The 26,428-nt window shown below is 40.7% G+C and overlaps 5 protein-coding genes across 7 annotated transcripts; 4 read left to right on the plus strand and 1 right to left on the minus strand.

Annotated features, from left to right (window-relative positions):
- The first annotated feature begins 167 nt into the window (after positions 1-167).
- On the plus strand, positions 168-3,109 carry LOC138196290 (claudin-like protein ZF-A89). Its single transcript, XM_069146186.1, has 2 exons — positions 168-725; positions 1,848-3,109. The coding sequence occupies exons 1-2, from the start codon at positions 243-245 to the stop codon at positions 2,406-2,408; spliced, it is 1,044 nt and encodes a 347-aa protein (XP_069002287.1). The 5' UTR covers positions 168-242; the 3' UTR covers positions 2,409-3,109.
- Positions 3,110-7,381: 4,272 nt separating this feature from the next.
- LOC138196297 (claudin-4-like) lies at positions 7,382-8,134 on the plus strand. Its single transcript, XM_069146194.1, has one exon. The coding sequence runs from the start codon at positions 7,382-7,384 to the stop codon at positions 8,012-8,014; it is 633 nt and encodes a 210-aa protein (XP_069002295.1). The 3' UTR covers positions 8,015-8,134.
- A 1,510-nt stretch (positions 8,135-9,644) lies between these two features.
- LOC138196294 (claudin-4-like) lies at positions 9,645-11,755 on the plus strand. The gene has a single exon (XM_069146190.1). It carries the CDS (start codon positions 10,139-10,141, stop codon positions 11,105-11,107), a length of 969 nt encoding a protein of 322 aa, XP_069002291.1. The 5' UTR covers positions 9,645-10,138; the 3' UTR covers positions 11,108-11,755.
- A 1-nt stretch (position 11,756) lies between these two features.
- Positions 11,757-15,401, minus strand: mettl27 (methyltransferase like 27). Of its 3 annotated transcripts, none has more exons than XM_069146191.1 (6): positions 15,333-15,401; positions 15,048-15,172; positions 14,543-14,713; positions 14,182-14,317; positions 13,729-13,824; positions 11,757-13,598 (listed from the first exon to the last, which is right to left on the minus strand). In XM_069146191.1, exons 2-6 carry the CDS (start codon positions 15,159-15,161, stop codon positions 13,390-13,392), a joined length of 726 nt encoding a protein of 241 aa, XP_069002292.1. In that variant the 5' UTR covers positions 15,162-15,172; positions 15,333-15,401; the 3' UTR covers positions 11,757-13,389. The 3 variants fall into 3 exon arrangements, with proteins under 3 accessions (XP_069002292.1, XP_069002293.1, XP_069002294.1); XM_069146192.1 differs by having other exon boundaries at positions 14,585-14,713; positions 15,327-15,383; XM_069146193.1 differs by lacking the exons at positions 15,048-15,172; positions 15,333-15,401 and having other exon boundaries at positions 12,251-13,598; positions 14,647-15,021.
- Positions 15,402-15,769: 368 nt separating this feature from the next.
- On the plus strand, positions 15,770-26,140 carry nf2b (NF2, moesin-ezrin-radixin like (MERLIN) tumor suppressor b). The gene is made up of 17 exons (XM_069146189.1): positions 15,770-16,112; positions 16,387-16,502; positions 17,265-17,390; positions 17,607-17,729; positions 17,831-17,914; positions 18,169-18,237; positions 18,392-18,474; positions 18,590-18,665; positions 18,774-18,911; positions 19,703-19,777; positions 19,895-20,008; positions 20,139-20,261; positions 20,500-20,717; positions 21,672-21,774; positions 22,525-22,655; positions 22,745-22,910; positions 24,268-26,140. The coding sequence occupies exons 2-17, from the start codon at positions 16,413-16,415 to the stop codon at positions 24,313-24,315; spliced, it is 1,767 nt and encodes a 588-aa protein (XP_069002290.1). The 5' UTR covers positions 15,770-16,112; positions 16,387-16,412; the 3' UTR covers positions 24,316-26,140.
- The last annotated feature ends 288 nt before the right edge of the window (positions 26,141-26,428 follow it).

Raw genomic sequence — 26,428 nt, forward strand, 5'->3', positions numbered from 1 at the left:
CCCCAAACAAATCCTTCAAAAAAATTACAATATTTCAATTTCCACAGGTCTCAGCTTTTACCAGGGTGTTGTTCGCAACCTGGGACTAATTTAACAGCCACAGGTGTTTTCAGTTTGACAAATTTTGAACACCCAATCAGGAGAAACCACAGCATATACCATGTGGATATAAAAGCTACAGGTGAGAGCTAACTCTCAATAGTTATTTTCTGCTGCAGCTGATTCTTTCTACGTGAGACAAAATGACTTCTGCAGGTGTCCAGCTGTGTGGCATCTTTTTGGCATCCCTTGGCTTTTTGTGTGACATCATTACCTGTGCCCTGCCAATGTGGAAAGTGTCTGCTTTTGTTGGGAACAACATTTTGACGGCACAGGTCTTCTGGGAGGGCCTGTGGATGAACTGCGTGAAACAGAGCACAGGACAGATGCAGTGCAAGATCCACAACTCCATGCTGGCTCTGCCCCAAGACCTGCGGGTGGCGAGGGCCCTGGTTGTGATCTCCATCTTCATTGCCTTCTTGGGACTCGTGCTTTCTGTCGCAGGGGGAAGGTGCACCAACTGCATTGAAGAAGAGAAGTCCAAGAAGAAGGTAGCCATTGCTGGGGGGGTGTTCTTGGTTGTCGGGAGCATCCTGTGCCTCCTCCCGGTGACTTGGTCTGCCCACGTGATCATCAGAATGTTCTACAACCCCACTGTAAGCGACGCACAGAGAAGGGAGCTCGGCATGTCGCTGTTCATCGGCTGGGGATCAGCAGGATTCCTGTTGTTCGGAGGGGTTCTTCTCTGCTTGCAGTGTCAGCAGATCAAGGAAAGAGATCGCTCGACCGTCAAATACATAGGCCCGCGCTCAACAGCCAGCGGAACAGCCTATGTTTGAAGTGACTGAAAGTCTCTTGCTCCAGGAAACTGATATGTACTTCAAGTAATGTTTTTAATGTCAGCCTTTTACTAATGATTTTTAATAAAATTTCTTGCCTCTAATCCCTGTGTTCTTGTTTGTGTGGTTCCCAGTATTTTAAAGTGGTGATTTGGTCTTGAACTGGCCCCTCCCCTCCCCCGCTTTTCTACATGTTGGAAAAAGTTGACAACCTCGTCCATACTACAAGGAAATGCCTCTGACCTAGCACTACTAGAAATTGAAATTGTTAAGTTTATATTTGGCAAATGTATCATTTTGGCTGGGAAAGAAGGTAGTTCAGCAGACATGGCAACTAAATTGTCTGGTCATAAGTTTATAGTCTATCACTTGAGTGATCCAGACTAGAATGATCTTTGATTTGATCCTAATTTTAAATAAGGCAACATGAGAGAAGAGTAACGACCATTAATTCACACATGTGAAAAGCCCTTTTTCAGAAGAGGTTTTACTAATCACATTACCGATGGCTCTGTGACAGGGAAGCAGATGCAGAACCCTGAAACTGAGCTTTAAATGGGTTTTTATGTAAAATCCAACCTGACCAAATGTGCATTTTTGTCTTTACATTGCCGGCCATGATTAACATGTGTTTCAATGTGTTTAAGATTTGTGATCAAAGCCTTTTGTTTTGGATCACAAAACCTTTTTCAAACACGGTGGCTTTTGTCAAAAGCTTTCCCCTCCTTCTCTTTCAGGGCCAGCAGGAATCAGGACAAGCAGGAAACCTGATACACAAACTAGCGAGTCCCCTCCCTGTTGCTATTCTCATACCTGCAGCGCAAAACCATTCAGCAAAACACAACGAGTCGCGTTTACAGCCGAGGGAAAGATTGAAGTAAAAATGGTCTCAACTGAGGGTTGATTTTTGTAGCTTTTTTGTTTTGACTTTGTGACAAACTTAAATTCATTGTGTGGATTGTTTTTGACAACATGCACACTCAGCTGGTTGGTGTGTGTTTGGCAATCATCGGCTTTTTTGGCACCATCCTTATCTGTGGGCTGCCCATGTGGAAGGTGACGGCCTTTGTTGGGTCAAACATCATCACCTCTCAGGTCTTCTGGGAAGGTTTATGGATGAATTGTGTGATCCAGAGCACGGGTCACTCTCAGTGTAAAGCCTATGACTCTATTCTGGCTCTACCACAAGACCTGCAGGCCTCCAGGGCTCTGATCTGCGTCTCCATTGCTGTCGGCGTGGTGGCCATCGGGCTCACTGTGGTCGGGGCCCGCTACACCAACTTCTTTCGTGACGACTGGCGGACCAAAGTCAATGTTGGCGTGGCTGGAGGCGTGGTGTTTATATTAGCAGGGCTGCTGTGTATTATTCCTGTCAGCTGGTCAGCTTACAGCATCATCACAGGCTTTTACAACCCCGTGGCCACAGCGGAGAGGAGGGGAGAGCTGGGGGCCTCCATTTATGTGGGCTGGGCGTCTGGAGCTCTGCTCGTCATTGGAGGAGGGGTGCTGTGTAGCACCTACAGATGCTGAGGACGAGAAGAAGACAAAATGAACTGGACAGTACCATCAATTCAGTAGTGGAACATGGACAATGATGTGTTTACTGTGATTGACTTTATTTGTTTTGGGCTTTGATTAGAGCTCTATTTTCTTCATTTATTTCAACTTTAATTGCACTATATGAATTTTTTTTAACAAACCAGTTTCAAATCAGTGTAGAAAATGTTGCATATTGAAGTGTATAATAAACTGCACACACAGGCCAAGCAGTTTTTATGTTGTGTTTTAAGATGTAAAGGAAAAATAAAGCTGAATAAAATAGATGTCTCTTAATGCGGATATCTGAGATTATGTGAAGCACTTTTGTACGTATAGCATAAATCATTAATGCTACAAGAATAATGATAATTTCTAAGACTATCAAATATGATGTTTAACCATAATCTTCTACAGTATTCTGTTTTTAACTGCTTGTGTAGTGACAAACTTTATTTTTGCAATGAATTTGGACTTTCAGCAAATTGAAGCAGAATAAATCAATCAGGATAATGAAAAGATATTATTATTGTTTATCAAATTAACTATTGAATCATTGTGTTAGTCAGTGACTAATTGAAGTATATGATTGCAAAGTTGTTCAGTTGCTGGGGATGTTTTGCCACATCAAAAGGACAAAACTGTGATTTGTTTCGTATCTTAACAAACCAATAAATTATTTATGTACATTTGTATTTTTTAAGTTCTGCATCATTTGTCTCATTCACATTTATTTAGCATAATTCAAGTTTGAGAAAACAGGCTTAGGGCTCCACATCAACCGTTTCCATGTATCTAAAAGCCTGAAAAACTTGATTTTCAAAAAGCTCAGAGGTGTTTGAATATTTATTTACTTACAGACAGCTCACAAGCTCCCCCTCTCTGGACCACTTCTGTTGATCTTTGTGTCATCTGACAACTTAGCATAACAGGAAAACAAACCAGCTGAAGAGAGCATTATTCTCTGTTTCAACTGGCGCAAGACAAGAGAAATGCCGTCTAATCATTTTCTCTGAAAAACTGCCTGAATTCTTGTTTTTCTGGAATCACAGTGGACAGTTTCGGCTTGTTTCTTGTGGCTCTGGTTTTGCTTTACTGCTGCAGAGCTGTATGTTTTTAAATGGGAGGTCAATGCAGGCAGATTGGGGGCCTGGCGCTGTGTCTGTTAGGTGTTTTAGGAGTGTGTTTGACATGTGGTCTCCCAATGTGGCGTGAGACATCTTTTATGGGAGCAAATGTTGTGGCTGCACAATCGGTAAGTCGACATGCATCGCAGATTTTGATCATTTCCAATCAAGTTGACCAGCAGCTCGACTATTTTGTAATTGAAAACAAGGCCTAACAATCAGCGAAGCATGCAGGGTCGAATGAAACAGTATAAATTAAATATACAATGCAAATTATGTAAATTATGTTGTCATGTCATAATTCTGGATTATATTATTTACCAAAACGTAAAAGACTTCATTGCCTCTGAGAATAACTGAGCACATGAGCGGCTTCTCAACCCAATAACAGGAATTTAGTGTTTATGCATCATTCCTCCTCCATTATATCTCAATTTAAATCTTATTTGGCTTTTAAAATCTCAATGAAGAGTTCCTGTGTCTCTGTCTTAGGTTTGGGACGGTCTGTGGTTACACTGCATCATGCAAGCAACCGGTCAGATGCAGTGCAAGAGACACACAACCTCTGTAACTTTCACCCCTGACATCCAAGCGGGACGTCCCCTCACACTGATCTCCATCATTGTCGGCCTTCTGGGCTTCATTATCACCCTCGGAGGAGGAGGAATAGCCAACTGTAGCGGAGATCCACCTGACCTACTCGAACCTCCGTCCACTTCTTCCTCCAAAAAGAAGGTAATGGAGTTATTCTTACCATGTGTATCCGGTGTTTTGGGCCTACAGAGAAGCACTGTAGTAATACTGTAGCACTGTAGCAGGCGGTTTGAGCCCAAAAATGTACTGACAATGAAAATGGAGGGCAGGGCTTAATTAATCTCATACCTGGCGAAATAAACTGTAGGATGTTGATCCTGTTTGTGAATTTGTGGTACTTGAGTTAACAGAAATTTATTTTGAAATATGCATCATGTAGGAATTAAATTAAATTAGATAGTAAAGGTATTTGGATTTTGACACATCTCAAAGGCAGAGACTCAAAAATTTGGTAAAAATGCAGGAACCTTCAGGTCATTACCATTTCAGTCTAGATTGTGTTTTGGTGGCTCATGTTGACAATCTATTGCCCACACAGTTAACCCAGGGCATTTAAGTCCAACACCTTATTTATATAATTAAAATGACTATCATAACTATATTAATCTTTTAACTGGGTATTCCAAATCAAAGTAGAAACAGAAAGACATCTATTGTTTGTGACACTCCTCAAAATGACCGTCAAGGTCTTCCAGTGACTTCATGACAATGTAACCTTATTTGTATTGCAAAACTAACTAAAGCATGATTAAATGACATTACCAGTGAAATCACGTCAAAATCAAGGTTTTTGTACTATTGAGAGTGAAGTAGCATTTAGGTGCTCTATGACGTTGAGCCTACTTGCACGACTCATTGTCTCTAATAAATGCCCCTAATTTACACACCAGAAAAACACTTTTGTGTCAAACGGTACTTCCATGTGACGTCATATTTCTCTAATCTAATCTGGCACTCATACTCATCTGGAGATGTGAAAGAAAAAACACATACAAACCTTGTCTAGTTTTTATGGTGAAATGATGTAGCAGCTGACGGTCTGTATATGTAAAATATTATGACAGTATTATGTGTGGGATTTAAAAAAAACTTCTAAGTTTAGTTTCTTTTAGTGTGACTATCAAAAAGAAACTGTGACCAAAAACTAGGCCATCGTAATAATATAGTATGGTATAATCAACAATTCTGCATGTTGATGAATTTTATAAAGGCCTATACTGTATATTGTTTTTCCAGGCGTGTCTGCTTGGCAGAGCTCTGTGTGTCCTGGCTGGCATCCTGTGCCTGATTTCAGTGAGCTGGTCAGCAGGAGTGACCACCTTGCTCTTCAATGATCCTTTGGTGGCTGCTCCCGTAAAAAGGGAGGTGGGGACCTCCATCTATAAAGGCTGGGCCTCCTCGGTGCTGCTCCTGCTCGGTGGTGCTCTGATCTGCTTTATTTGTGGGGAGAAGGAGAGACCCCAACCCTCCTACTACTACATGCCGTACAACTCCAGCTCTCAGTTCAGTGACTTTTCAGCCACTCTGAGGTCTGATGTAATAACATCAAACACCCCTCAGATGTTTGATCAGAGGAGGATGGTAGAGCATGTAGCCCAAGTGCATAACAATAACTCCCTGTCTCCAAGAGTGGCTGGGCTTTATAATCAGCCTCAAGGGACACAGTCAGTATCTGAGCAGGGGATGCTTGGTCGTTATTCATCAAACAGATCAGGGACACCAGATAAGGGGAGGGGCTTATTTATGAGTATGAAGCCAAATGTCCAATATTAATGTAATAGATCTGGATCTTTAGCTGTTCAGGAATCACTTAGTTATTAAATGTGGTCACTGATCTTTTCTATCTAAATGTTAATGAATGCCTACTTCTGTGAACAAACCCATTAAGACCACCACAAATTCATGAAATACAAATACAAACAAACATTTCCGTTATTACATAACAAGACCTGGTCAAAACATAGTATATGTCTGGACCATGTATGAAACACTGGAGGGCTTTTAATTTTAAATAAGGGCATTTAATTTGAAACAGATACAAGAACTTGCAACATTTGGCTGACCAATGGTCACAATTAGTGCCAGATTCCATAAACAGGAGGGACACTTTGCCTGTGATTGGTTGTTAGATTATGGGATGATTAAGGTTGGGGTTAGTGTCAAGGACAAGTTAATTAACAGTTAAGCAATCAATCACCACAGCAACAGTAGAGTTTAGACTATGTATATCTCCAGCTGATCCAATCTAGTACCAACCTAGCCAAAAGAGTACAGTTTAGTAAAGAGTACAGTGAGATTTACGAGAATAATTCACAGTACACCAAAGGGAATTTTAAATATTTTATACTTCATAAGTTGTTATTCATGGTTTTTTAGTTAGTGAAAGTCAGGCTCTGAATCAGGATCACCTGGAGTACTCCTCAGATTTATGTCTAAAGACACTTGCAGGACAGTTCAGCAAATATCTGCCCTCAACACAGTGAACTGAACACTGACCAGATTCAAAGGTTCTGTTGATGTGGTGCTGTGTAGTTGATTCACCACTGCCAGGAGGAGAAGTGGGAGTTTCCCTGCAGGAAGTTGTAGATTGAAACACCTGCATGTCATCAAACTCAACTAGTATCGATTGGCAATGCAATCATTTGAGAAGTCATGTGCTCTGTCTGGAAACTATCACAAACTATTTGTTTTGAGGATTTGTGTGTTACTGTCAGTTACTCCCACACATTTCAGAGACACTGGTGATCAACACTGACAAAATGCCAATGCTCTGTGGCAATCTTGGTTTATAAACTGTAAAAAGGTTTCTCTTAAGGGATCAAAATTCATACTTTAAGTCCCTCTTTGTAAAATGTTTATAATCCAAACATATACTGCATGTCTTTATTTCTGGTGGATGATTTCGGATTTCTTTTTAAATTTACGGAACAAGACAGTGTCTTGTTGACAAACATTTTGTCTGTGTGCTGGATTTCTGTGTTTTTGTCATTAGGGGCTCTGAAGCTCTGCTGTCCTTTCCACTGGTTTTGTGAAGAAACCTGGTTAGGTGAGATTTCTTCTCAAACCAGTTTCAGCTTGGAGGTAACACTAGAAAACTCCTCCCCTGACTTCTCAACCCCACTGTCGACTTCTCCTGTGAGTGGGTCGTAAAAACCACTACCCGCTCTGTTGTCTCTCAGATAATAGCTCTCCAGCTCGGAAGAACAAACAGTCTTGCCTCTTTGAAGGGACCGGCAGAGCTTCAGCATGGTGTCCGGTGGAAGACAGATTCTGGGTTTGGTCCTGGCCACCATTGGCTTTCTGGGGAGCATCGTCATCTGCGCTCTCCCCACCTGGAAAGTCACGGCCTTCATCGGTGCCAACATCGTCACTTCTCAGGTGATCTGGGAGGGTTTGTGGATGAACTGTGTGACCCAGAGCACAGGCCAAATGCAGTGCAAAGTCTACGATTCTCTGCTGGCTTTGCCTCAAGATCTGCAGGCCGCCAGGGCACTCGTCATCATCACCATCATCGTTGGGGTCTTCGGGATCCTGCTGAGCGTGGTTGGGGGCAAGTACACCAACTTTGTGGAGGACGAGAGAGAAAAAAGCAAAGTGGCTCTTGCCTCTGGAGTCATCTTCCTCATTGCAGGCCTCTTGGTGCTCATACCTGTTTGCTGGACCGCCAACACCATCATCCGTGATTTCTACAACCCGGTCCTGACCAACTCTCAGAGGAGGGAGCTGGGAGCCTCGCTCTACATCGGCTGGGGCTCCGCGGGGCTGCTGTTCCTGGGCGGAGGCCTCCTCTGCAGCTCCTGTGCCCCCAGGGATGAGAATTACTATGATGTTAAGTACTCCAAGGCGCGCTCTGTGGACAGCAGCAAGGACTACGTGTAGCTCTATTAGAAATAAATAAGACAAAGGTTTTATGAAAGTTTCCCCCCTCCGTTTGTGCCATAAAGACGAGTCAAGAGTTATAAATGTTGGATCGTCTGCAGTATGAGTGTGTAATTTATGCATGTGATTTAGTCTCGTACAGTCATTCTGAAAGATTCATACATGTTGTAAAATGTGCAGTATTTTGACTCTCTATCTGTGAATGGATGTATTTGTTCTTATTTCACACCATTATGGACACTTTCTCACCGTTTTTCTCATATGGTTTTGTTTATGTTGTTTATTAGACCCACAAACTCATTCTGGATTTTCTGTGATCTGTGAGAATCGAAACGTGTTAAAAACTGATGAATATGAAATCTACCTCTGTATCTAATCAGTGGATTATCTTCCTTTATCAAACCATTAAAATATTGTTGATTATTTGAATAGATTCATCCTAAGATTTTGTTTGGTTGATGTTTTTTCTCTGTATTATTGTGTGTGCCATTAAAATCCAGGTCATCTGTACGACATATCTCTGAGCATCTGAGATTATGTGTTCCTTTTTTTCCATCTCGTCATGGTGCCTTTTTTTTTTTTTTTTTTTTTTTGAAAGACAGGAAGAGTTTAACTTGCAGAGTGGATCTGGTTTTGCGAGTGCTCATCAAGGAATCCTTACAAACAGGTTGTGTGACAGTGTATCAGGCCTGCCAATGCAATATGGAGAAATAAACAGACTGAATGATAATTATGTTTGTGTCTATGTAATCTTCTCCATTCTTATAAGATGGATCGGTTTTTTCTAAAGAATGAGATGACAGGCAAAGACAAAATATAGCTGACTTTGTGTGTGCAGGTTTTATTTCCTTAGAAAATAATGCTGAATTTTGATTTTCAAGTCAGACAAATTATTGAAAAAAAAAAAAAAAATCTCATTTTTGTTTGTAGTAATGTTGGAAAAAAAAAAATGGGCCCAAAAACGATTTGTCTGATCTTTCCAAGGACAAGAGAGATTAAAGATTATTTTGAGCCTGATTAAAAGGTTCGGTTTGGCGGGGTGTGTGTGTGTGTGTGTGTGTGTGTGTGTGTGTGTGTGTGTGTGTGTGTGTGTGTGTGTGTGTGCTTGCTTGTGAATTGGGAAGGGTTTTGTATGTTTCAAACAGGTTTTTCTGTCCAGTAGATGCTGCTACAGTGAAACTGGTTTTCTTCCAAAACATTGTGTTGCACATTGCTCTCCTCTCGTTACACAAACACATTCTGCACGCACACATTACTCACATGTATTGCTGGATGATGTGTATACACACACACTGACCTCTGAACATTAATACATTTATTTAATCGAATCAAATCCCCTTTATTCAATTTCAGCATTTCTCCAGAAAGGTGTTGTTTACAAACAAACAACACAGTCCCTCACGGGAGTGCGTCTTATAACCATGATTCATGCCCAGAGGCCTATTGTTTTTGCTGCTTTATCTAATGCTTGTTGTTTCCACAATAATCTCATCAGATGACGATAATGTGGGAGGGAATAGATGATGTCACAGGCAGTTCTCTCTCTCTCTCTCTACCTCTCTGTCAGCCTCCTCCCCTTTCTTTTCCCCATAGAGTAGGTGTGGTGCATCAACACCTGACCAGTAGCACACAGGCTGCCACTCAGGTGAAAAAAAAGACAGAAGTCTCTCAGGCAGAGAAATAAAGAGAGAAGGGACAGAGTGAGGGGGGGAGGAGAGCAGTTTGGGACACGAAAGGGGTGGGACAGAGAGATGGAAAACAGGCAGTAAACAAATGAAGTGAGGCTGAACTGAGACATACCTGGAATCAAGTAGAATTTACTGGAGGCAGGACGGACAGTTGAAACAGTGAGGAAGGCTCTGCGATCCTGGGATAGATACTTTACAACGTTGCAACTGTATTGAGACCAAACTATCGCGCAGAAATGGAGGCGTCTGAAAACGGCAACACATGTTGAGAAAGACTGACAAAGCAGAAACTCACAGAAAGACAAGAGAAGAGAAGAGTGACCAGAGAGACCAGAAGGGAAAGCTAGAGAAGCTCCACAGAAGCAAGAAAAACATCAAAGGTCTGTGAGGATATCTGATTCGACTCCAGAGATCTCGCCTCCACCTCTACACCATCATGGCCTCGATGGGGATGCAGATGTTGGCCAGCGTCCTGTGCCTCGCGGGTTGGGCAGGGGTCATCATCAGTTGCGTGCTTCCTATGTGGAGAGTCACGGCCTTTGTTGGCAGCACCATCGTCACCTCGCAGACCATCTGGGAGGGCATCTGGATGACCTGCGTGATCCAGAGCACGGGGCAGATCCAGTGTAAACCTTACGATTCCCTCCTTGCTCTCAGCGCTGACCTGCAGGCCGCCAGAGCTCTCACCATCCTTGCAATCACTACAGGTGGCATGGGCCTCATTCTGGCCTTCGTTGGAGGGAAGTGCACTCGCTTCTTAGATGATGAGGAAGGTGGCGTTAAGGGAAAGGTGGCAGTGGCAGCAGGGGCTGTGCTGATAGTCACAGGGCTGCTCTGTTTGATTCCCACATCTTGGGTAGCCGGGGCAGTGGTGAGGAAGTTCTACAGCGCCTCCATTGATGCTCAGCGGAGGGAGATTGGAGCCTGTCTCTACATTGGCTGGGGAGCATCCATCCTGCTCGTTCTGGGAGGCGGTTTGTTCATCAGCTCAGCGTGCCCTATCAACGCCCACGGCGCAGACAAGAGTCCCTCTGTCCGCTACCTGGTGGTCCGCTCCTCGAACAGGTCCAGCCAGGCGGGTTCCTATCACAGCAGGGTGCCATCAGCAAAGTTTCAGCCTGTCGGAGCAGTGCTGCCCAGGTCTCAAAGCTACGAGGGAGCAAAGTCTCAGCTGAACAGGCCTCCCTGGGAGGACAGGCCTGAGCAGGGCTTGAGACAAGAGTCAGAAAGATCATGGGCACCATCAACAAAGTCACAGATGCAAAGACCCGAGTCGACAAAATCTGAACACAGTGAGGCACCGTCTACAAAGTCTCATCTGAAACGAGTGGAAAAGGAGGAGATTTCATCTGTCCAGAGTGAAAATGAAGATGTATCTTCGAATCCAGCAAGAACATACCTATAATATGACTGCATACATTCAAAAATACATATGCATTTACACAAACAATATAGTTTACTGTTACTGTAATGGTTATTTAGACGTAGAAGTTTACCTATTCTGTGATTGTTTACTTAAGAAAATTAGTTCATAGTTCATATACACCATCATGTTTTTAAAGGTCTGGACTGGATTCAATAACATGAAGGAGAAACAGCTTTAACATGTAACTGCAACAAGTAAAGCAAGTGAAGTTTGCTGTAGTTATCTTCTTCTTTCCAAATGAACTAAACATTGTTGGCATTAACTTTGGCATGTTAATGAAGAAAATGACATTGGTATCAACTTTTTCTGTCAGTGTTTGAATGCACTAAACGAGGATGAATCCGTCTGCATGAAGAATTTTACCTCTTTAGGTTTTTGTTCCTGTTGCACATACAGCAACATGAGTGATGAAGTAGCCTGAAGTAAATGCATAATTCAGTCAATATGATAGCAGATTTAATAGCATTATATTTTTAAGTACAACTGTGTGCTTATTTGATGAGATTGTGGCCATGAAAAACTTCACTTGTTGCATTGAACAAGTTTTTGTCATTTTGTTGTCATCAACAGGGGTTTCTGTAAAGATTATGCTTTTTGTCACAATTGTGAAATGTCTTTGTATTTTTATTTTATTTGAACAGCTTACTGACAGACATTTGTACATTTACTTTTCAATAAATGACTGTAATGCAACAAATGTGAGATGTGCTGAGAGGAGCCGTTCGTGATCTCTGTGGAAGTTCAGTCTTATTTCTGGCTTTTTAAATTCACAGGAGAAACTGGTTTGACAGAGAGTGTGACTACAGCAGAGGTTTTCAATGTCACAGGAGGAAGCATATTGTGTTTGTTGAGGATTCAACATTTAGTTTCGGTGAAACATGTTTGTGGAACATGTTGGTTTTTCTTATTTAAATGTGCACTGGAGCATCATTATCTGATTACGATGTGCTGCAGTCAGTTGTTCAGAATACAAAATATAAATGTTTTACTTGAATGAAGACTTGGTGTAGTGGACAGATACATGGTGACTTTAATGAGTAAAAATTATTTACTAGATATTGTAAAAAAAAAAGAAAAAAAGAGGAAGAAAATGCAAAAATGTGTGAATAATACAACATTTTTCATTTCCCTTTACTACACAGCTGAGGTTGCTGAAATTGTTCATAAAATATAATTTTATCAGATGGATGCTGCCTTATCCTGAGTGGTTGAAAGCAAATACTGACAATATCACAAGGTGCATAGTTGGGTCTACATTTTGGCACTTTAAGGATGTTAAAATCATCTTACTTAACAATGTCTGTATTAATAAATACAAATATATTGTGTTTATGAATGCACCAGTTCATTAAATAGAAATATCATTAATGCTTAATTTTATACATATTTTCCCTAAAAGTGTGCCTGGTGTGTTTGGTATTAGAATGTAGATCTAAATGAAATGTCTGTGGCAGGCCAGCCCAGACACACTGGCTGAAAGACCTCAGCTTTGGTCAGGGTGGATGTTCATGCTGAAGAAACACTGCCATCTCATGGTCCATTGTGCACATGAACACTTCAGTCCCTGCCAGAGTAAAATACACTGAAATCTTCCTAAATGGTTGAATAATATGACAACAGTTTTAGGTTGACCTATAGTACAAAAAATGTCTAGATGCAACGTGTGATTTGAACAAGTCTCTGCTGTTCTGCCTCATTCAAAATAACTAAAAATCCCCCTGTCCAATTACAGGACACAGTTTTTATACCATGGAAAAAAAATGCATTTTGTTTTATATAGACTCATTTGTGTTAATTTGCATTTTACAAGCATTTTTTTTAATTAGGAAATTTCCATATTTTGTCAGTAATCCTTCACCAATCTTTACATGCGACAAATGCAGCAAAACATGAGAGCATGAGACAGCTGGTTATCTTCGGCAGTGATACCTACAACGTTTGTAACAAAATTTGGTCAGGTCTTTTTTATTTTAAACTTGATCAGAAAGCTTTTCAGTATATCAGTAAAGTCACTGAGCAGATTCAGACTGTGAGTGAGTTCAAGTAAAACATAAAAATCTCTTTTTCTCAGAAAATAATTTGGCAACAATTTGGTTATAGTAAACATATTATCAGTGAATGTAGCTCCACATCTTTGGGTCTATATGGCTGTGCCAATTTCTTTTAGTGTCTCGTGAATTATTTGTATATTTTGTCTCTTCATCAATAATGTTGTTTAGCACATTTGCTGGTGTGATGCCACATCCTCTCACACTGATGTGTTATGCCCGTAGTTTCTTATAGAGGTACACGGCACCCGATATGTAGCCGTCCTCCTGCTCGGACACGGCTCTCTCCCAGTCTTTCACCTCAGTGACCTCTACACGAGTCCAGAGCCCCTCTTCCTCCATCTGCCTCAGCTCGCTCTCAAGGGCGGCTTTGTATTCCACATTGTCCTGGTTACTTCTGGTTGTCATGCAAATGTAGCCACCTAGTGTAAAGAATAGACAGTGCAGTGGTGTTTGAGTGGTTTGAGCTCAGCCACAGCAAAGGGAGCAGATTTACAACTTAAGATCACAACTGAAGTTGAGACAACAACAAACCAAAACACATATTCTCACCTGGTTTGGCAGACTTGCACAGCTGTCTGACCATACAAACAGGCACCTGACCGACACTCAGTGCTCCAACAATCACAATCACATCAAACGAAGCCGCTGGAGGAAGTGAAGAGAGAAGTACAAATTATATTCATGATTTGGTAAAACTGAAACCCCTTTCTTTTATAAAAGAAAAGGGTTTCAATTCAAATGAAATCATTGTAGCTCCAAAAGCAGTTTCTACAGCTACGAATAATAATATAAAGGATTAATAATAGTCATAACATCTAGGGTTTTTCAAAATAAGATTATTATTAACAGTGACTGAAATACAATCATAACATGAACATAATAAATCTGCCACAGCAGCCAGCAGTGACAGACTAAAGACACACATAAACTGAATGAAACCACCTTGCCTGAGGATCAGGACAGTGATCAATGACTGTGGTGAATTAATAAAGATTTAACTACCCCAGTGGACAGGCAGCGGCTCCTCTCCCAGCAGGGAATGTTTCATGTCCTGGTACAAGCCGCTCTCTCTGGCCATCTCTAACATAGCCTCGCTTCCATCAATACCCACGAAATGTCCAAATCCATGTTTCTTCATCTGTGTGATAGAGATGCATGTGGTTGTTTATCAGTCAAACTTAAAGAGACAAAGTCAGTGCTGCATCACATTATGTGAAATTTATAGACATTCAGCTGAAACTACAACATCTTCTGAACTTAAACAGTACAGATGTCACCACAGAAGTCATAGTTTATGTACTCACTCTGACAGGAAAGACTGTAAAGTATTTTTGAAAAAGGCTTTTATCATATATTGAATTACATATGACGTCAAGACTGTTAATATGCAGGAATCTTCTTTAACCTGCTTGGCCACCAGTCCTGTACCACATGCCACATCCAGCACGACAGCTGCTTCACGCTCACCACTGAAATGGGATGAAATGGTGTTTGCTGCCAGACTTGGTGCACGGTAGTCCAGAACAGCCACATCCTATTCAGTGTTAAGAAAGAGCAGTGGCTTTTCACACAGAAGAAGAGAAATATGGACAGATATCGGAACATATAAATGAATCATGTATAAAAACTATAAAATAAAATTATTATTAACAGCAACTGAAATACAATCACAACATGAAGATATAACATTTACTTGAGCATGGTACTCTACACTTTGGCAAGATACATGGTCGGAGGCAGTAATCATTTAAAAATATTACACGGATACCGAGCAACATTATATTCTTGTACTGCATTTTTTTCCTTAAATTATTTCTGCACATTAATAAGTTAAAGCCAATATTTTGCACCTACTTTAGTTATCCTACCTGATCATAGTTCTCTGCCCAGGAGTTGTAAAACGTGACTTTATCCTTTGCTGTGGAGCCTTTATGAGCTGATAATATAACCTTTTTCACATTTTCAAATGTGTTTGTTAACATTTTTCAAAACCCTGTTCAAAAGAATCAAAGATAATATAGTAAAGCAATAAAAACAACACATCATTCATTATAGATTAAGTGATCCTTCATCTAAAATGCAAATAGCTTTATATTGTTCTTTATACACAAGAAATGGACCTGCAGAGACAAAATGAGTTTACCAACAGTAACCTTGCTGGTTGTCTTATCGAGCAGTTTCTTCTTCCTGAGCTCACAGTCCTCTCCATATGAAATATTTGCAGCAAAGTAGACCAGGAAGTAACAGAAGTAGTTCATATTGTGTCTCTTCTATTCCCCCAGTAAAGACTATCAGGGAAAGGAGCGTGAACGTCCCACAAAAACAGCTTTAGTCCTCTTACCTGCCTAAACGTTTCGTTGCCTTTATGTAATATTTGTTTTATAGCTAATAATTCAACCCAGAGTCTAGACCGGGACTAGACTGCCCCAGAGACTTGGACCTGGACTAGACTGTCTCTGCTGCTGCCTTCACGGCAACCACACACTCTCTCGGCTCCCAACGTCAAAATCAATATTTCCGACAACCATTGAAGGAGACGTTCTAAAATTCTTGCACATGCGCAGCGGCGTCATCCCGAGCTGCTGTTCGTGTTCCCACCTGTAGAGTGACTGGGAGTCAAAACAACACACAAAAAAATCTTCTGGAAAGTCGCCTGATTTTTTTTTAATTTTTTTTTTTTAACAAAAGTTCCTTTAACATCCAGAATATCTTTAATTCGACACGTTTCATGATGGAGGTCTCTCAAAAGTTGCGCTCTTTCTGCAACTTGTTTTGGTCCGTTTTCGTGGCATAGCTGGAAAGCTAACGCTGCTTACTGCGGTAATAGAAGTTAGCTTAGCATTGGTCTCCCCCCCCCACCGCCCCCCAACACAAAAGCCTTCAGCCTTTTCTGAGCCTTTTTGGACGGCAGAAGTTCGTGACTTCACTCGCTGGTAATGGGGCCTCCTTTACATTTTTTTTTTAATGCCTGTTAAACAAAGAAATGCCGTGTTTTTATCTCTGTAAAACTACTTGAAAATTTAAATTCTTGTCGCTTGATTTGCTCAGAAACTCGATCCAGTTTGCACATCTCGTCAAGCTCTTAAAATAACATTTACATGTTGTTGTCGCGTCCGGTCTTTTCACTTGTAAAATGTCATGTTTTGCCCCTGAAAGCTGCGTGTTGATTTTTTTTTTTTTTTTTTTTTTTTTTTTTTTTTTTTACAGGTTTCTGTGACAGAAACGCCCTGAAAATGTCTATCCTAGGATTAAAGAAGAAGCAGCCAAAGACTTTCAAAGTCAAAGTCATCACTATGGATGCTGAAATGGAGTTTAGCTGTGAGGTATGGATTGTTTTAGGCAACGTTTGAGCCTTGAATGATGCTTTATTTGACTCTGTGTGGATAATTCCCATACACAGGTCAATGCATAGTCATATGTTGTATGTAGCAATTGCATGAAATTCATGGCCGAGCTCACTGAAGCAAAGGCAGAAACGTCCTTGCACGATAATATTATTCGCTTTGCGTAAGTTGCAGTATTTTCAGTGACCTTTCATGAGTTTTAGTACCCGTGCACTACAGTTAGAAAGAAGGAGAAAAGAGCTCAGCATCCTTGTTGCAATCTGAGACGCACACCTCCCGAAAAACACCAGGCAGCCTTCTTGGGAAAGCATCAGACGTGTTTTGTTTTCATCATCAGCTGCACAGATCCTGTTCATAATTTGATATGATAATTTAGGTACGAAGTGACTCAATATGTTCTGCCCCCATTTGATCTATTAATACAAATAGTATTTTCTATTTTCTTTCTGTAAAAGTACATGTTTTGTCTCATTAAACCGAATTTAATTTCCGTGGTGTGAGTGGAGGTGGTGTTTATTTTAAGGGATGTGTCTCGCACTCGCTGTCAAACACTGCAGAAAAACACTCGCATCAGGATTTTAACGAAATGTTTAGAGATGTTTCACTTTTTACAAAGCGAGGACGGGTTATTGTTTTATACTTAAACTGATAGATGGGTACAGAACAGCAGCTGCAAACAAACACGTTAGCGTTCAGCATCTTAACTTACTGGTGTCCTTTATTACTTACTGTTTTTCTCAGGTGAAGTGGAAAGGTAAAGATCTGTTTGACCTGGTGTGTCGCACTGTTGGTTTGAGGGAGACCTGGTTCTTTGGACTCAGGTACACGGTAAAGGACACTTACGCCTGGCTGAAACCAGACAAACGGGTGAGTGACATCTGAGAGGCTGGGATGAGCTGATGTTTGTCATTTTTTTTCTCGATAAAATACTTCAGCAATTCATTGATTGTTTAAATTGTTGATAAATTATCAGCACATGATTAAGTGTGTAGTATGTTGCGAGTATCCAATTGCACGGACACTGTTAATGACGTGACCTTTCTCTCCCTTCATTCCTCCTCCGGTGCCTTTTTGTTCATTAAGGTTTTGGACCAGGAGGTTCCTAAAGACTCTCCCATAACATTTCATTTCCTGGCTAAATTCTTCCCCGAAAAAGTAGAAGAAGAACTGGTCCAAGAAATTACTCAGCACCTCTTTTTCTTACAGGTAATGGTGGCTGTTTTAATTTGACATCTCGGTAGAATTGATCTCTTTGCTTGAAATGTGTTTACGTGGTTTAATACATGTTCACACAAACTCTTATTTAGGTGAAGAAACAGATATTAGATGAAGAGATATTCTGCTCCCCTGAAGCCTCTGTTCTGTTGGCATCGTATGCTGTCCAAGCCAAGGTAAGAAAGCTGCGTACAGTTAAATTCTTGTTGCACCTACAGTGAGCTTGACCTTCCTCTGTCTTGAAACATTTTGTCCATTACAGTCCATCTGAATTTCAATGTTGATGCTTTATTCAGATACAAAATACAAGGTTTTGGTCAGCTTGAGATAATGGGCAAATTTTTTACAACACAAGAAAAATCTGAATTAAATTTTTCAATGTGTGACTTTAATGCTTTTACCACTCTCTCTTCCTAAATCTCAATCACAGTATGGGGATTATGACCCAAACTTTCACAAGCCGGGCTTCCTATCACAAGATGAACTTTTGCCAAAAAGAGTAAGTCCACAGTGCTATAAAAACAGGTTGTTCACTCATAGTATTTGTCAGGTTGAAGTGCTTTAATCTTACAGCACTTATTCCGTGTGTATTCACTGGTGTCTGTGCAGTCAGTATATAATGTATTCCCTGTGATCCTGTGTCTGTATTTCAGGTTCTCATGCAGTACCAAATGACAGCTGACATGTGGGAGGAGAAGATCACAGCTTGGTACGCTGAACACAGAGGCATCGCCAGGTAGGACTGACCCAGCAGGGCTCCTGAAATCCAGCATATGAAGATAAATGAACACCTTTACGAAGGTGTATTTCTGGATTGTGTGATAAATCTTTTTTTTATACCATCCATACAGGGATGAAGCTGAGATGGAATACCTGAAGATCGCCCAGGACCTTGAGATGTACGGAGTCAGCTACTTTGCCATTACTGTGGGTGTGAATTACTGTCATTTGATGTTCTGTCAACATAAGTAAACTTTGCATTGTTTTATGAAATCTGAAGCCTTTAACATTACTGTCATGTCTGTTCATTGACAGCAAAACAAGAGGGACACAGACCTGTTACTTGGAGTGGACGCTCAGGGACTTCACATCTACAGCCCCAACAGCAAACTCAACCCGAACAAGTCTTTTCCTTGGAGCGGCATCCGTAACATCTCCTACAGTGAAAAGGAGGTAAGCGCCAGCAGCGGACTTTCTTACAGCTTTTCTTCAGTTTTTGAAACCTGTCTACCTGGATGCAAACCCATCATCCATAATGACAAGCAAATATGCTTGATTTTTTTTTTTTAGAGTGCGAAGCTAAAGATGATAAGTAGTTTTTTGTTACTTTTCGGCTGCCTGAATTGAGACACTTCTGTTTTTATTTAGGCATAATTGTGGTTTCTGAGTCTGTGTTTGCATGGGTTCTCGTGACGTAAATTTTGGCCCAAATCGGCCTATGTCCATGAGGGTCCACACGGATGTCCGCAGAGACGTCCGCAGAGACGTCCACAGTCCAAAATTTGAAACCGCACTGACTGGGAGAACAAAACTGCACTTTCTGCTCCACAGTCCTTGGAGCACTTGTATTTCGTGATGTTTGCACTGTTTTTCACATCCTGGCTGTGTTCTTGTTAAGCGAGTTCTTACACTATTTTCTCTTTTTGACTGTTTAATGCTGTCCAGCCTAACACAATAAACAAAGCAAGTCATCATTTTGCCATCAGGAGGTTGTGATCAGAGGTCCTCTGAAGTCTGGTCGTAGAATGTATAGAAACACGTGCAAGTCAGCTATTTTAATCACGAGTATGCAGCTGCCTCGGGAGACGAGCATGAATTAGCCTTTATGGAAACGCATTCAGCTGTTTGATAAAACCTCGAATCTTTCGGTGGAAGATTTTCACTCGGACCAGTCAACCGCACTGTTGTTAATGCATTAAAGCCGTCATCACTGTTGACTAAACTAAAGGTTTCCATTGTTGTAGTTCACAATCAAACCCCTGGACAAGAAGAAAGATGTTTTCAAGTTCTACTCGTCTCAACTACGTGTCAACAAGCTGGTTGGTTTCCTCTCTTGTCTGTATGTTCAACTATCACAAAGTTACATTAGAGTTATATGAAGTAAGTTATTGCTGATTTTTTTTTTTTTTTTTTTTTTTAATCAACCGTCTCTTTAGATCTTGCAGTTATGCATCGGAAACCATGATCTATTCATGAGGAGGAGGAAGGTGGACTCAATTGAAGTGCAGCAGATGAAGGCTCAAGCGAAAGAGGAGAAGGCCCGCAAGAAGGTCAGTGCTCTATCAAATCCACTGGCAATGCGAATATAATATTAAACGGGATGTATACACCGTTCAGTCATAATCATCCGATCATGATTGATTGTTTTAACTGTAATTGGTTTTCTTGGCCTCTGTCTAGATGGAGCGTCAGATCCTGGCGCGGGAAAAACAGATGAGGGAGGAAGCAGAACGAGCAAAAGAGGAGATGGAACGAAGGCTTTTCCAGCTGCAGGATGAGTCACGACTGGCCAATGAGGCACTGGTGAGAGCTTCATCCTTGACACGAAATAATTGAGATAATTGATCTTTCAGCTTATGTTCGGCCAGCAGGCTTTATCGTCCTCTTACATGACAGAAGTGTTGATAGAAACTGGCCAAAAAAAACCCTAACAAACAACATGATGTAATAAGGGCCAGATTCCTCCATTATACTATCTCCTAAACTCATTTTATACTGCTTGGTAAAACATGAAATAAATGTCACATTTCGTTTTCTGCAGCTACGTTCTGAGGAGACAGCAGACCTGCTGGCAGAGAAGGCCCAGATTGCAGAAGAGGAAGCCAAGCTGTTGGCCCACAAGGCTGCCGAAGCTGAGCAGGAGAGGCAGAGGTTAGAGGTCACAGCCATGAAGACCAAGGAGGAGAAAAGGCTGATGGAGCAGAAGATGAGGGAGGCGGAGCAGCTGGCTGTAAAACTTGTGGAGCAGTCGGAGAGGAGGTCTGAAATGTCGCTTAAAGCATTTGTTTCAGTTGATATAGTTTTAGTTAATTACCTGCCTTAAAGCTTTTCTTTCCACATAACATTTATCGAATGCTTCTCCTGATTTCTCCATTAATTCATAATGTTGACTCAGAAGGCATCACTTGAGGTAATTTATTAGATTTCATGCGGTTGGAGCCACAGAAGGCTTTAAATGATTCCCCCCCCCCCCCGCGTATATAGTGGTATCTCCCAAAACCTTCAGCAGACATTTGTTGTCATGAACCAGACATGGTTTAACTGACTAACAATACAGCTCTGATCATTTCATTTTATTCGTTTCTAAAAGTTCAAACATTCTATCATGTTCAGTGGAATTGGATAAAATTTCCATGTTTGCCCATCAATCTGCACTCAATAATTCATTAAGATGAAGTGCATTTTTTTTTTAAATAAAGTTATTAAAAATCTAAAAACTGAAATCTCATTTACACCAGTACTCATGTCGCTTGCTGTGGCACACCGAGTTGTGTTCAGGTACATCTTATTTGCTTTAATCAGGTCTTGAATGGAGTCTAGCTGTGGAAAACTGAATTGATTTGACATAGTCTACAAATACACACATTTCTATTTAGGGCCCCATGATTCAGACTGAATTTCAGGACAAAAACATGAAACCTCAAAGTACGCACAGTCCACCTGTTCCCTATTTTTTTCCCTTTTAAACTGAGGGATTGAAACGGTTCCCAAATACAAACACTCTCCCTCAGTCTGGTGCTTTGCTTCAGTTCCATATTTCAAAAATCTGTTCAGTAAATAGTCCGTCAATACTTACACTATATATCATATCGTGCTGTGCAGAAACCAATATAAGTAAAAAAGGAAAAGTGATCTGCTGATACAATTCCTAAGTATTGACAACACTGTTACTCTGTTTTGTCAGCCGTTAACTAAGTAAACCTCTGGTCTCAGGTTGAAGGAAGCGGATCACCTGAAACAGGACCTGACGGAGGCAAAGGACGCTGAGCGGCGAGCCAAGCAGAAGCTGCTGGAGATCACCAAAACAACATACCCTGTACTGTGATGATTACACTGCTGCTGCTGTGCTCTTTGTGATGCCTGTGTTGTTTATTTTTGTATGGATGAATGCAGTTTATATAAATCCAGGTTATTACAGCGCAGTCAATTTAATATCCAAGGTTATTGATTAGCTGCTGTGCTTTCAAGGTAATTTATGCGCTTCGTTACTGTGACAGTATAAATCACCAATATGTGGTGCTCACTGCATTTCAGGAGATATTTCTAGAGCGGGTTATTGTAATTCTTCCACTTCTTGCCTCATTTAAGTTGCTGATTTGATCGAGGTGGGAATTTCTTCCTCTGGTTTTATGAGACTTGGCGAAGGATATTGATTTACATCGGTACTTGTCAACAAACAAGTATTGACATACGAATGTTTTTGAGGGTTTTTCTTGGAAAAGGAATTACAATTGAGTTTTTGCTACAGAGAAATTGTTTTGAAGCAACCAAGTTGAGAGCGCTGCTGCACCAACAAGAAAATAAAAGCAGGAATGTTGGCGCCGCAACCACCAACTGTTTAAGTGTTGGAATTTAGGGTACAGTTCAATATAAATAGTTTGTATCATTCATGACAGCTGTCAAATAGTGACATTAATAAAAACATTTGAGGCGCTACATCAAGTGAAACTTCAACAATCTATTTATATTTTTTTGGCCACCGTGTGTCAAAATGCGCCGTGCTTCCCTTTCATCAATCTACTTTTTTTTTTTTTTTTTTTTTAACATCCGCTCACTTGTCTTTCAGCTCATAGCAGCCTACTCCGCTCCCCCGGCTCCTCCTGAAGCAGCCGACTTTGCCTACGAATCGGCATCTACGCGTCTCGACTTCAAGGACTCTGACATGAAAAGGCTGTCTATGGAGATTGAGAGAGAGAGGTGAGCTCGAGTTTAAATCTCCTGCAACGTTGCTTTAGAAAGAAAGTTGTGCTCATTCTGTTGACGATATCTTGTCGCTGTCAATACAGGCTGGAGTACATGGAGAAGAGTAAACACCTGCAGGACCAGCTGAAGGAGCTGAAGTCGGAGATCGAGTCTCTGAAGCTGGAGGAGCAGCAACAGGCCGGCCTCTACAGCCTCCCCGGTGAGGCGAGGGGATACATCCAGGAGCCTGTCTACATACCTCACAGCAATGTACTTATGATCACTTCACATAATCTTTTTATTATTGTGAAAATTATGAGATTTATTGATGTTTGGTTACCTGTCAGAATATTTTATTTTGACTGTGCCAATTTGACTGATAACCCGTCGTAATGATTATTGTATGCTTGGGGCACAAACAAGTTCCTTTTGATTTAAAGGGACGAGTTAAGATTGCTTGAATTGTGGTTGTATGAGCTGTTTTTGCATAGTAAGTGTAATACCTGCGGTTGATGGGGGTCGGGACGTCCCCAGTTTAGGAGAAGCAGGCAGCTAAGAAACGCACTGCCGTGGATGGTGTCGGTGACAAAATGTAATTTAGCCACTAAAAAAAAAAAGCCCAATTTAAATCAATATCAGTTTTAAGTGTAAAGTGATATTTAACCCTCATGTTGTCCTTGGGTCAAAATGACTCGCAGCTGTGTTCAAACACATATATATCATATTTTTTGGGATCGTTGGTGACAAGGAGGCTGTGAGGGTTTATTTGAAGAATGATGACCAATGATCCCAAAAAGTATAGAAATAAAATAGAACTTGGTTGAACACAGCTGCGGGTCATTTTGACCCAAGGACAACACGAGGGTTAAGATATTTTCACCGCTTTACTTTACTGTCAGACACCCTTTCCAATGGGGCACTGAATTCTTCATATCTGGAAGATATCTGATTCTATATATAACTGGGAGGCTGTAGCTCAGTCGGTAGAGTGGGTTGCACACTAATCAGAAGGTTGGTGGTTCAGTCCCAGCTCCTCCTGTCCACATGCCCAAGTGTCTTTGAGCAAGACACTGAACCCTAAAAAAAAAAAAAATGTGCTCCTGATGGTGTACCATCAGTGTGTTGTAAGTCACTTTGAATAAGAGCGTCAGCTGAATGTAATGTAATAATATCGCACTCTTCAAAGCCACCAGACTCCTTTAAGAAAAACAGTAATTTTACCTCACAGAATGTAGGAGTTGCTGGTCTACCTCAATCGGTTTGTTTGTTTGTTTTATTTCGCAACCAGTTTGGATCCGAACTAACATCTTAAAACTCCATCCAATGGGAAGCCTGACTTATCCTGAAAATACCAGTTTGTAGCATGCGTGGCCAAGACATAGTGACTATTTCAAAGGCCTGTAAATAAAGACAAAGTGAGTAAAACCAGCCAACAGTTTAAAGGGTTCCCGTTGGGAATTGTGACGTGAAAAACATTTAAGATGTGAGAGATGAAATAATTGAATATATTAATTGCACAAGTATTGATATTTGCAAAATGGTGTAAATTTTTCCTCTGAGTCTTGACACTCTTTGTACTGTTTTTGGTCTCTACTTTCAAACGGCTCGTACTTGTCTTGTTTTGCAGCGAAACTCCGCGTACATGTCTCAGATGGCCTTCTTTGAAGAAGTGTGATCCAGGTCCTGCAAGATAAGGAAGGAGGGCACCAGCTGCTGTGACTTTCTCAACACGTTACCTGTATTTTTACGTGACTGAAACTAACAACAGACAGACACGTACATACATCTAGACTTTGTGCTTTGTAAAAGACTTCAAGTCTATCCACAACAACACAGTAGTGTGGCTGCCTGCACACGGCCGTCATGCTAGGTGGTATCACCTACTACACTACAGCACCTTCGACATTTCTTTTGTATGTAAAACACATATTGCTGTGTGACATATAACACTTATTCAGGATATGGTGCTGAAGATTAAGAGGTTATTTTTTGATGATATTTTCCGTGTGGTTTTAAGGGATACCTAGCCGTAAGATGGTCTGATATAGAAATATGCTTGCCTTATTAATGAGTTATATTGTAAAGCCTTAAAACATGTCGGGTCAGGGATTCTGAAAGTTCCTGCGTCCAGTATAATTCGATAAATAAGCTTTTTCAGGCTGGGGGGGAGGGGATTTTATAAATGTGGAATTATTTGGTCATTTTCTTTCAAACCAGCAAAAATGTTTCTCCAACTTTACTTTGAAAAAAGTACATCAATGAAACCCAGATTTCATATTAACCAAACTATGTGGCTTGGAACTTTCAAGATAACTGTTAAACAGTGACATGTAATGTGAAAATTAACATTGTGATTATGGCCCGTAAACGTAATTAAGAAAAGAAGCAGCTCATACAAATGTCTACATTTGAGAAGCAGATGTAAACAGGGACGTTGTCCGGATGTAACACTCCATCACAAATTCAGTGTTTGATGTTTGTTTTGCTCTTTTGTATTTACTTGTTTCTTTCTCTTCATGAACTGCCTTTACTGATAACAGCACAGGTGCCTTTATTGTTTGTTGTGCCTCATCATGGTAGTTGATAGAAATAGTAGTGCACACTTACAAGCTTGAGCTCTGTCATTTCAAGGCTTCATATTTTGTACTCTAGACTGCTGATGTGCCTTGAACTTTATTCTGATGATTTAAGATGCTGAGGTTTTTTTTTTGGTGTCATCGCGCCCATGTTTCTTGGCATTAGGGTTACTTTAACTTTGGAGTTCATATCCACCTTTCATTAATTTACAGAATAGCTGATTGATACCTTTCACAGCTCATGCACTTCTCAGGGTTAGTGTTGGAGACAATCACTGCAGGTAAAATCGCATTCGTTTTCCCCCTAAGATATACAGTGTGGTATCCTGTGTGTAACCAGGATATGTAGAATGGTAATTCACAGGTTAAAGACCTCTGACAGCAGTGGATACCCTGCATTTCACAAGTAGAGTGAACTTTTACTCCATTACATCCTTAAAAAAAAGGGAAAGGCTGGATGTTCAGCCAGTGATTCTGCATGTTTGTTTATTTGGACCTGCCTATTAGAATGATTTAATTATGGACTGAACAGTGACAAATGATGGGTTCATTATGGAGTTATCAATGAGTAACGCTAACCTTGAGCTTATCTAAACGGTATTTTGGCAGTTGAAATGCACAAGTGCCTCAGTTTGCTTCTTTAACTTTATTTATTTGTGCTATGAATCCTCAAATAACATCACCATCACATTTTAGAGGTCGATGATTGTGGAGGGACTTTTTGTAATTTTGTGTTTAGTTATTGACATTTTCCTACCAAATTCACACCCAGTGTTAAAAAATAATATCACATCTGGAAACCTTTGGAGGTTATGTTTACTTTGAAGTGACAAAAATGTTGCAATTTGTCAACGAGTTTTCTCAGTGCTTTGTAACCTCAAGTTACTTCGTGTATATCATTTAATTACAACAGTGATGATACAACAGTGTTTTGTTTGATGTTTGTGCACACATTAGGTGTTGTCTCACACAATTATCGAATCATTCTTTCTTCCTAATGTGTCAGTAAAATACACGAAGTCCTCCATCAAGGCCACATAATGCTCTTAATAGGCTTTGTTATGAAAGATCCATTTTAGAAATTTGTAAAATGCAATTGAAAATGCAGTGAAATACACATTCTTGCAGAGAATCTGATGTCTGATTTGCTGGTGGTGACTATGATGTTGGTATCATGAAAGTCCTGCCCAGGATTATTTCCAATTTGGAAAA

Source organism: Embiotoca jacksoni, unplaced genomic scaffold, assembly GCF_022577435.1.
Source record: "Embiotoca jacksoni isolate LCO1_2020_lvr unplaced genomic scaffold, fEmbJac1.0.p SCAF_13, whole genome shotgun sequence".
NCBI lineage: Eukaryota > Metazoa > Chordata > Actinopteri > Embiotocidae > Embiotoca > Embiotoca jacksoni.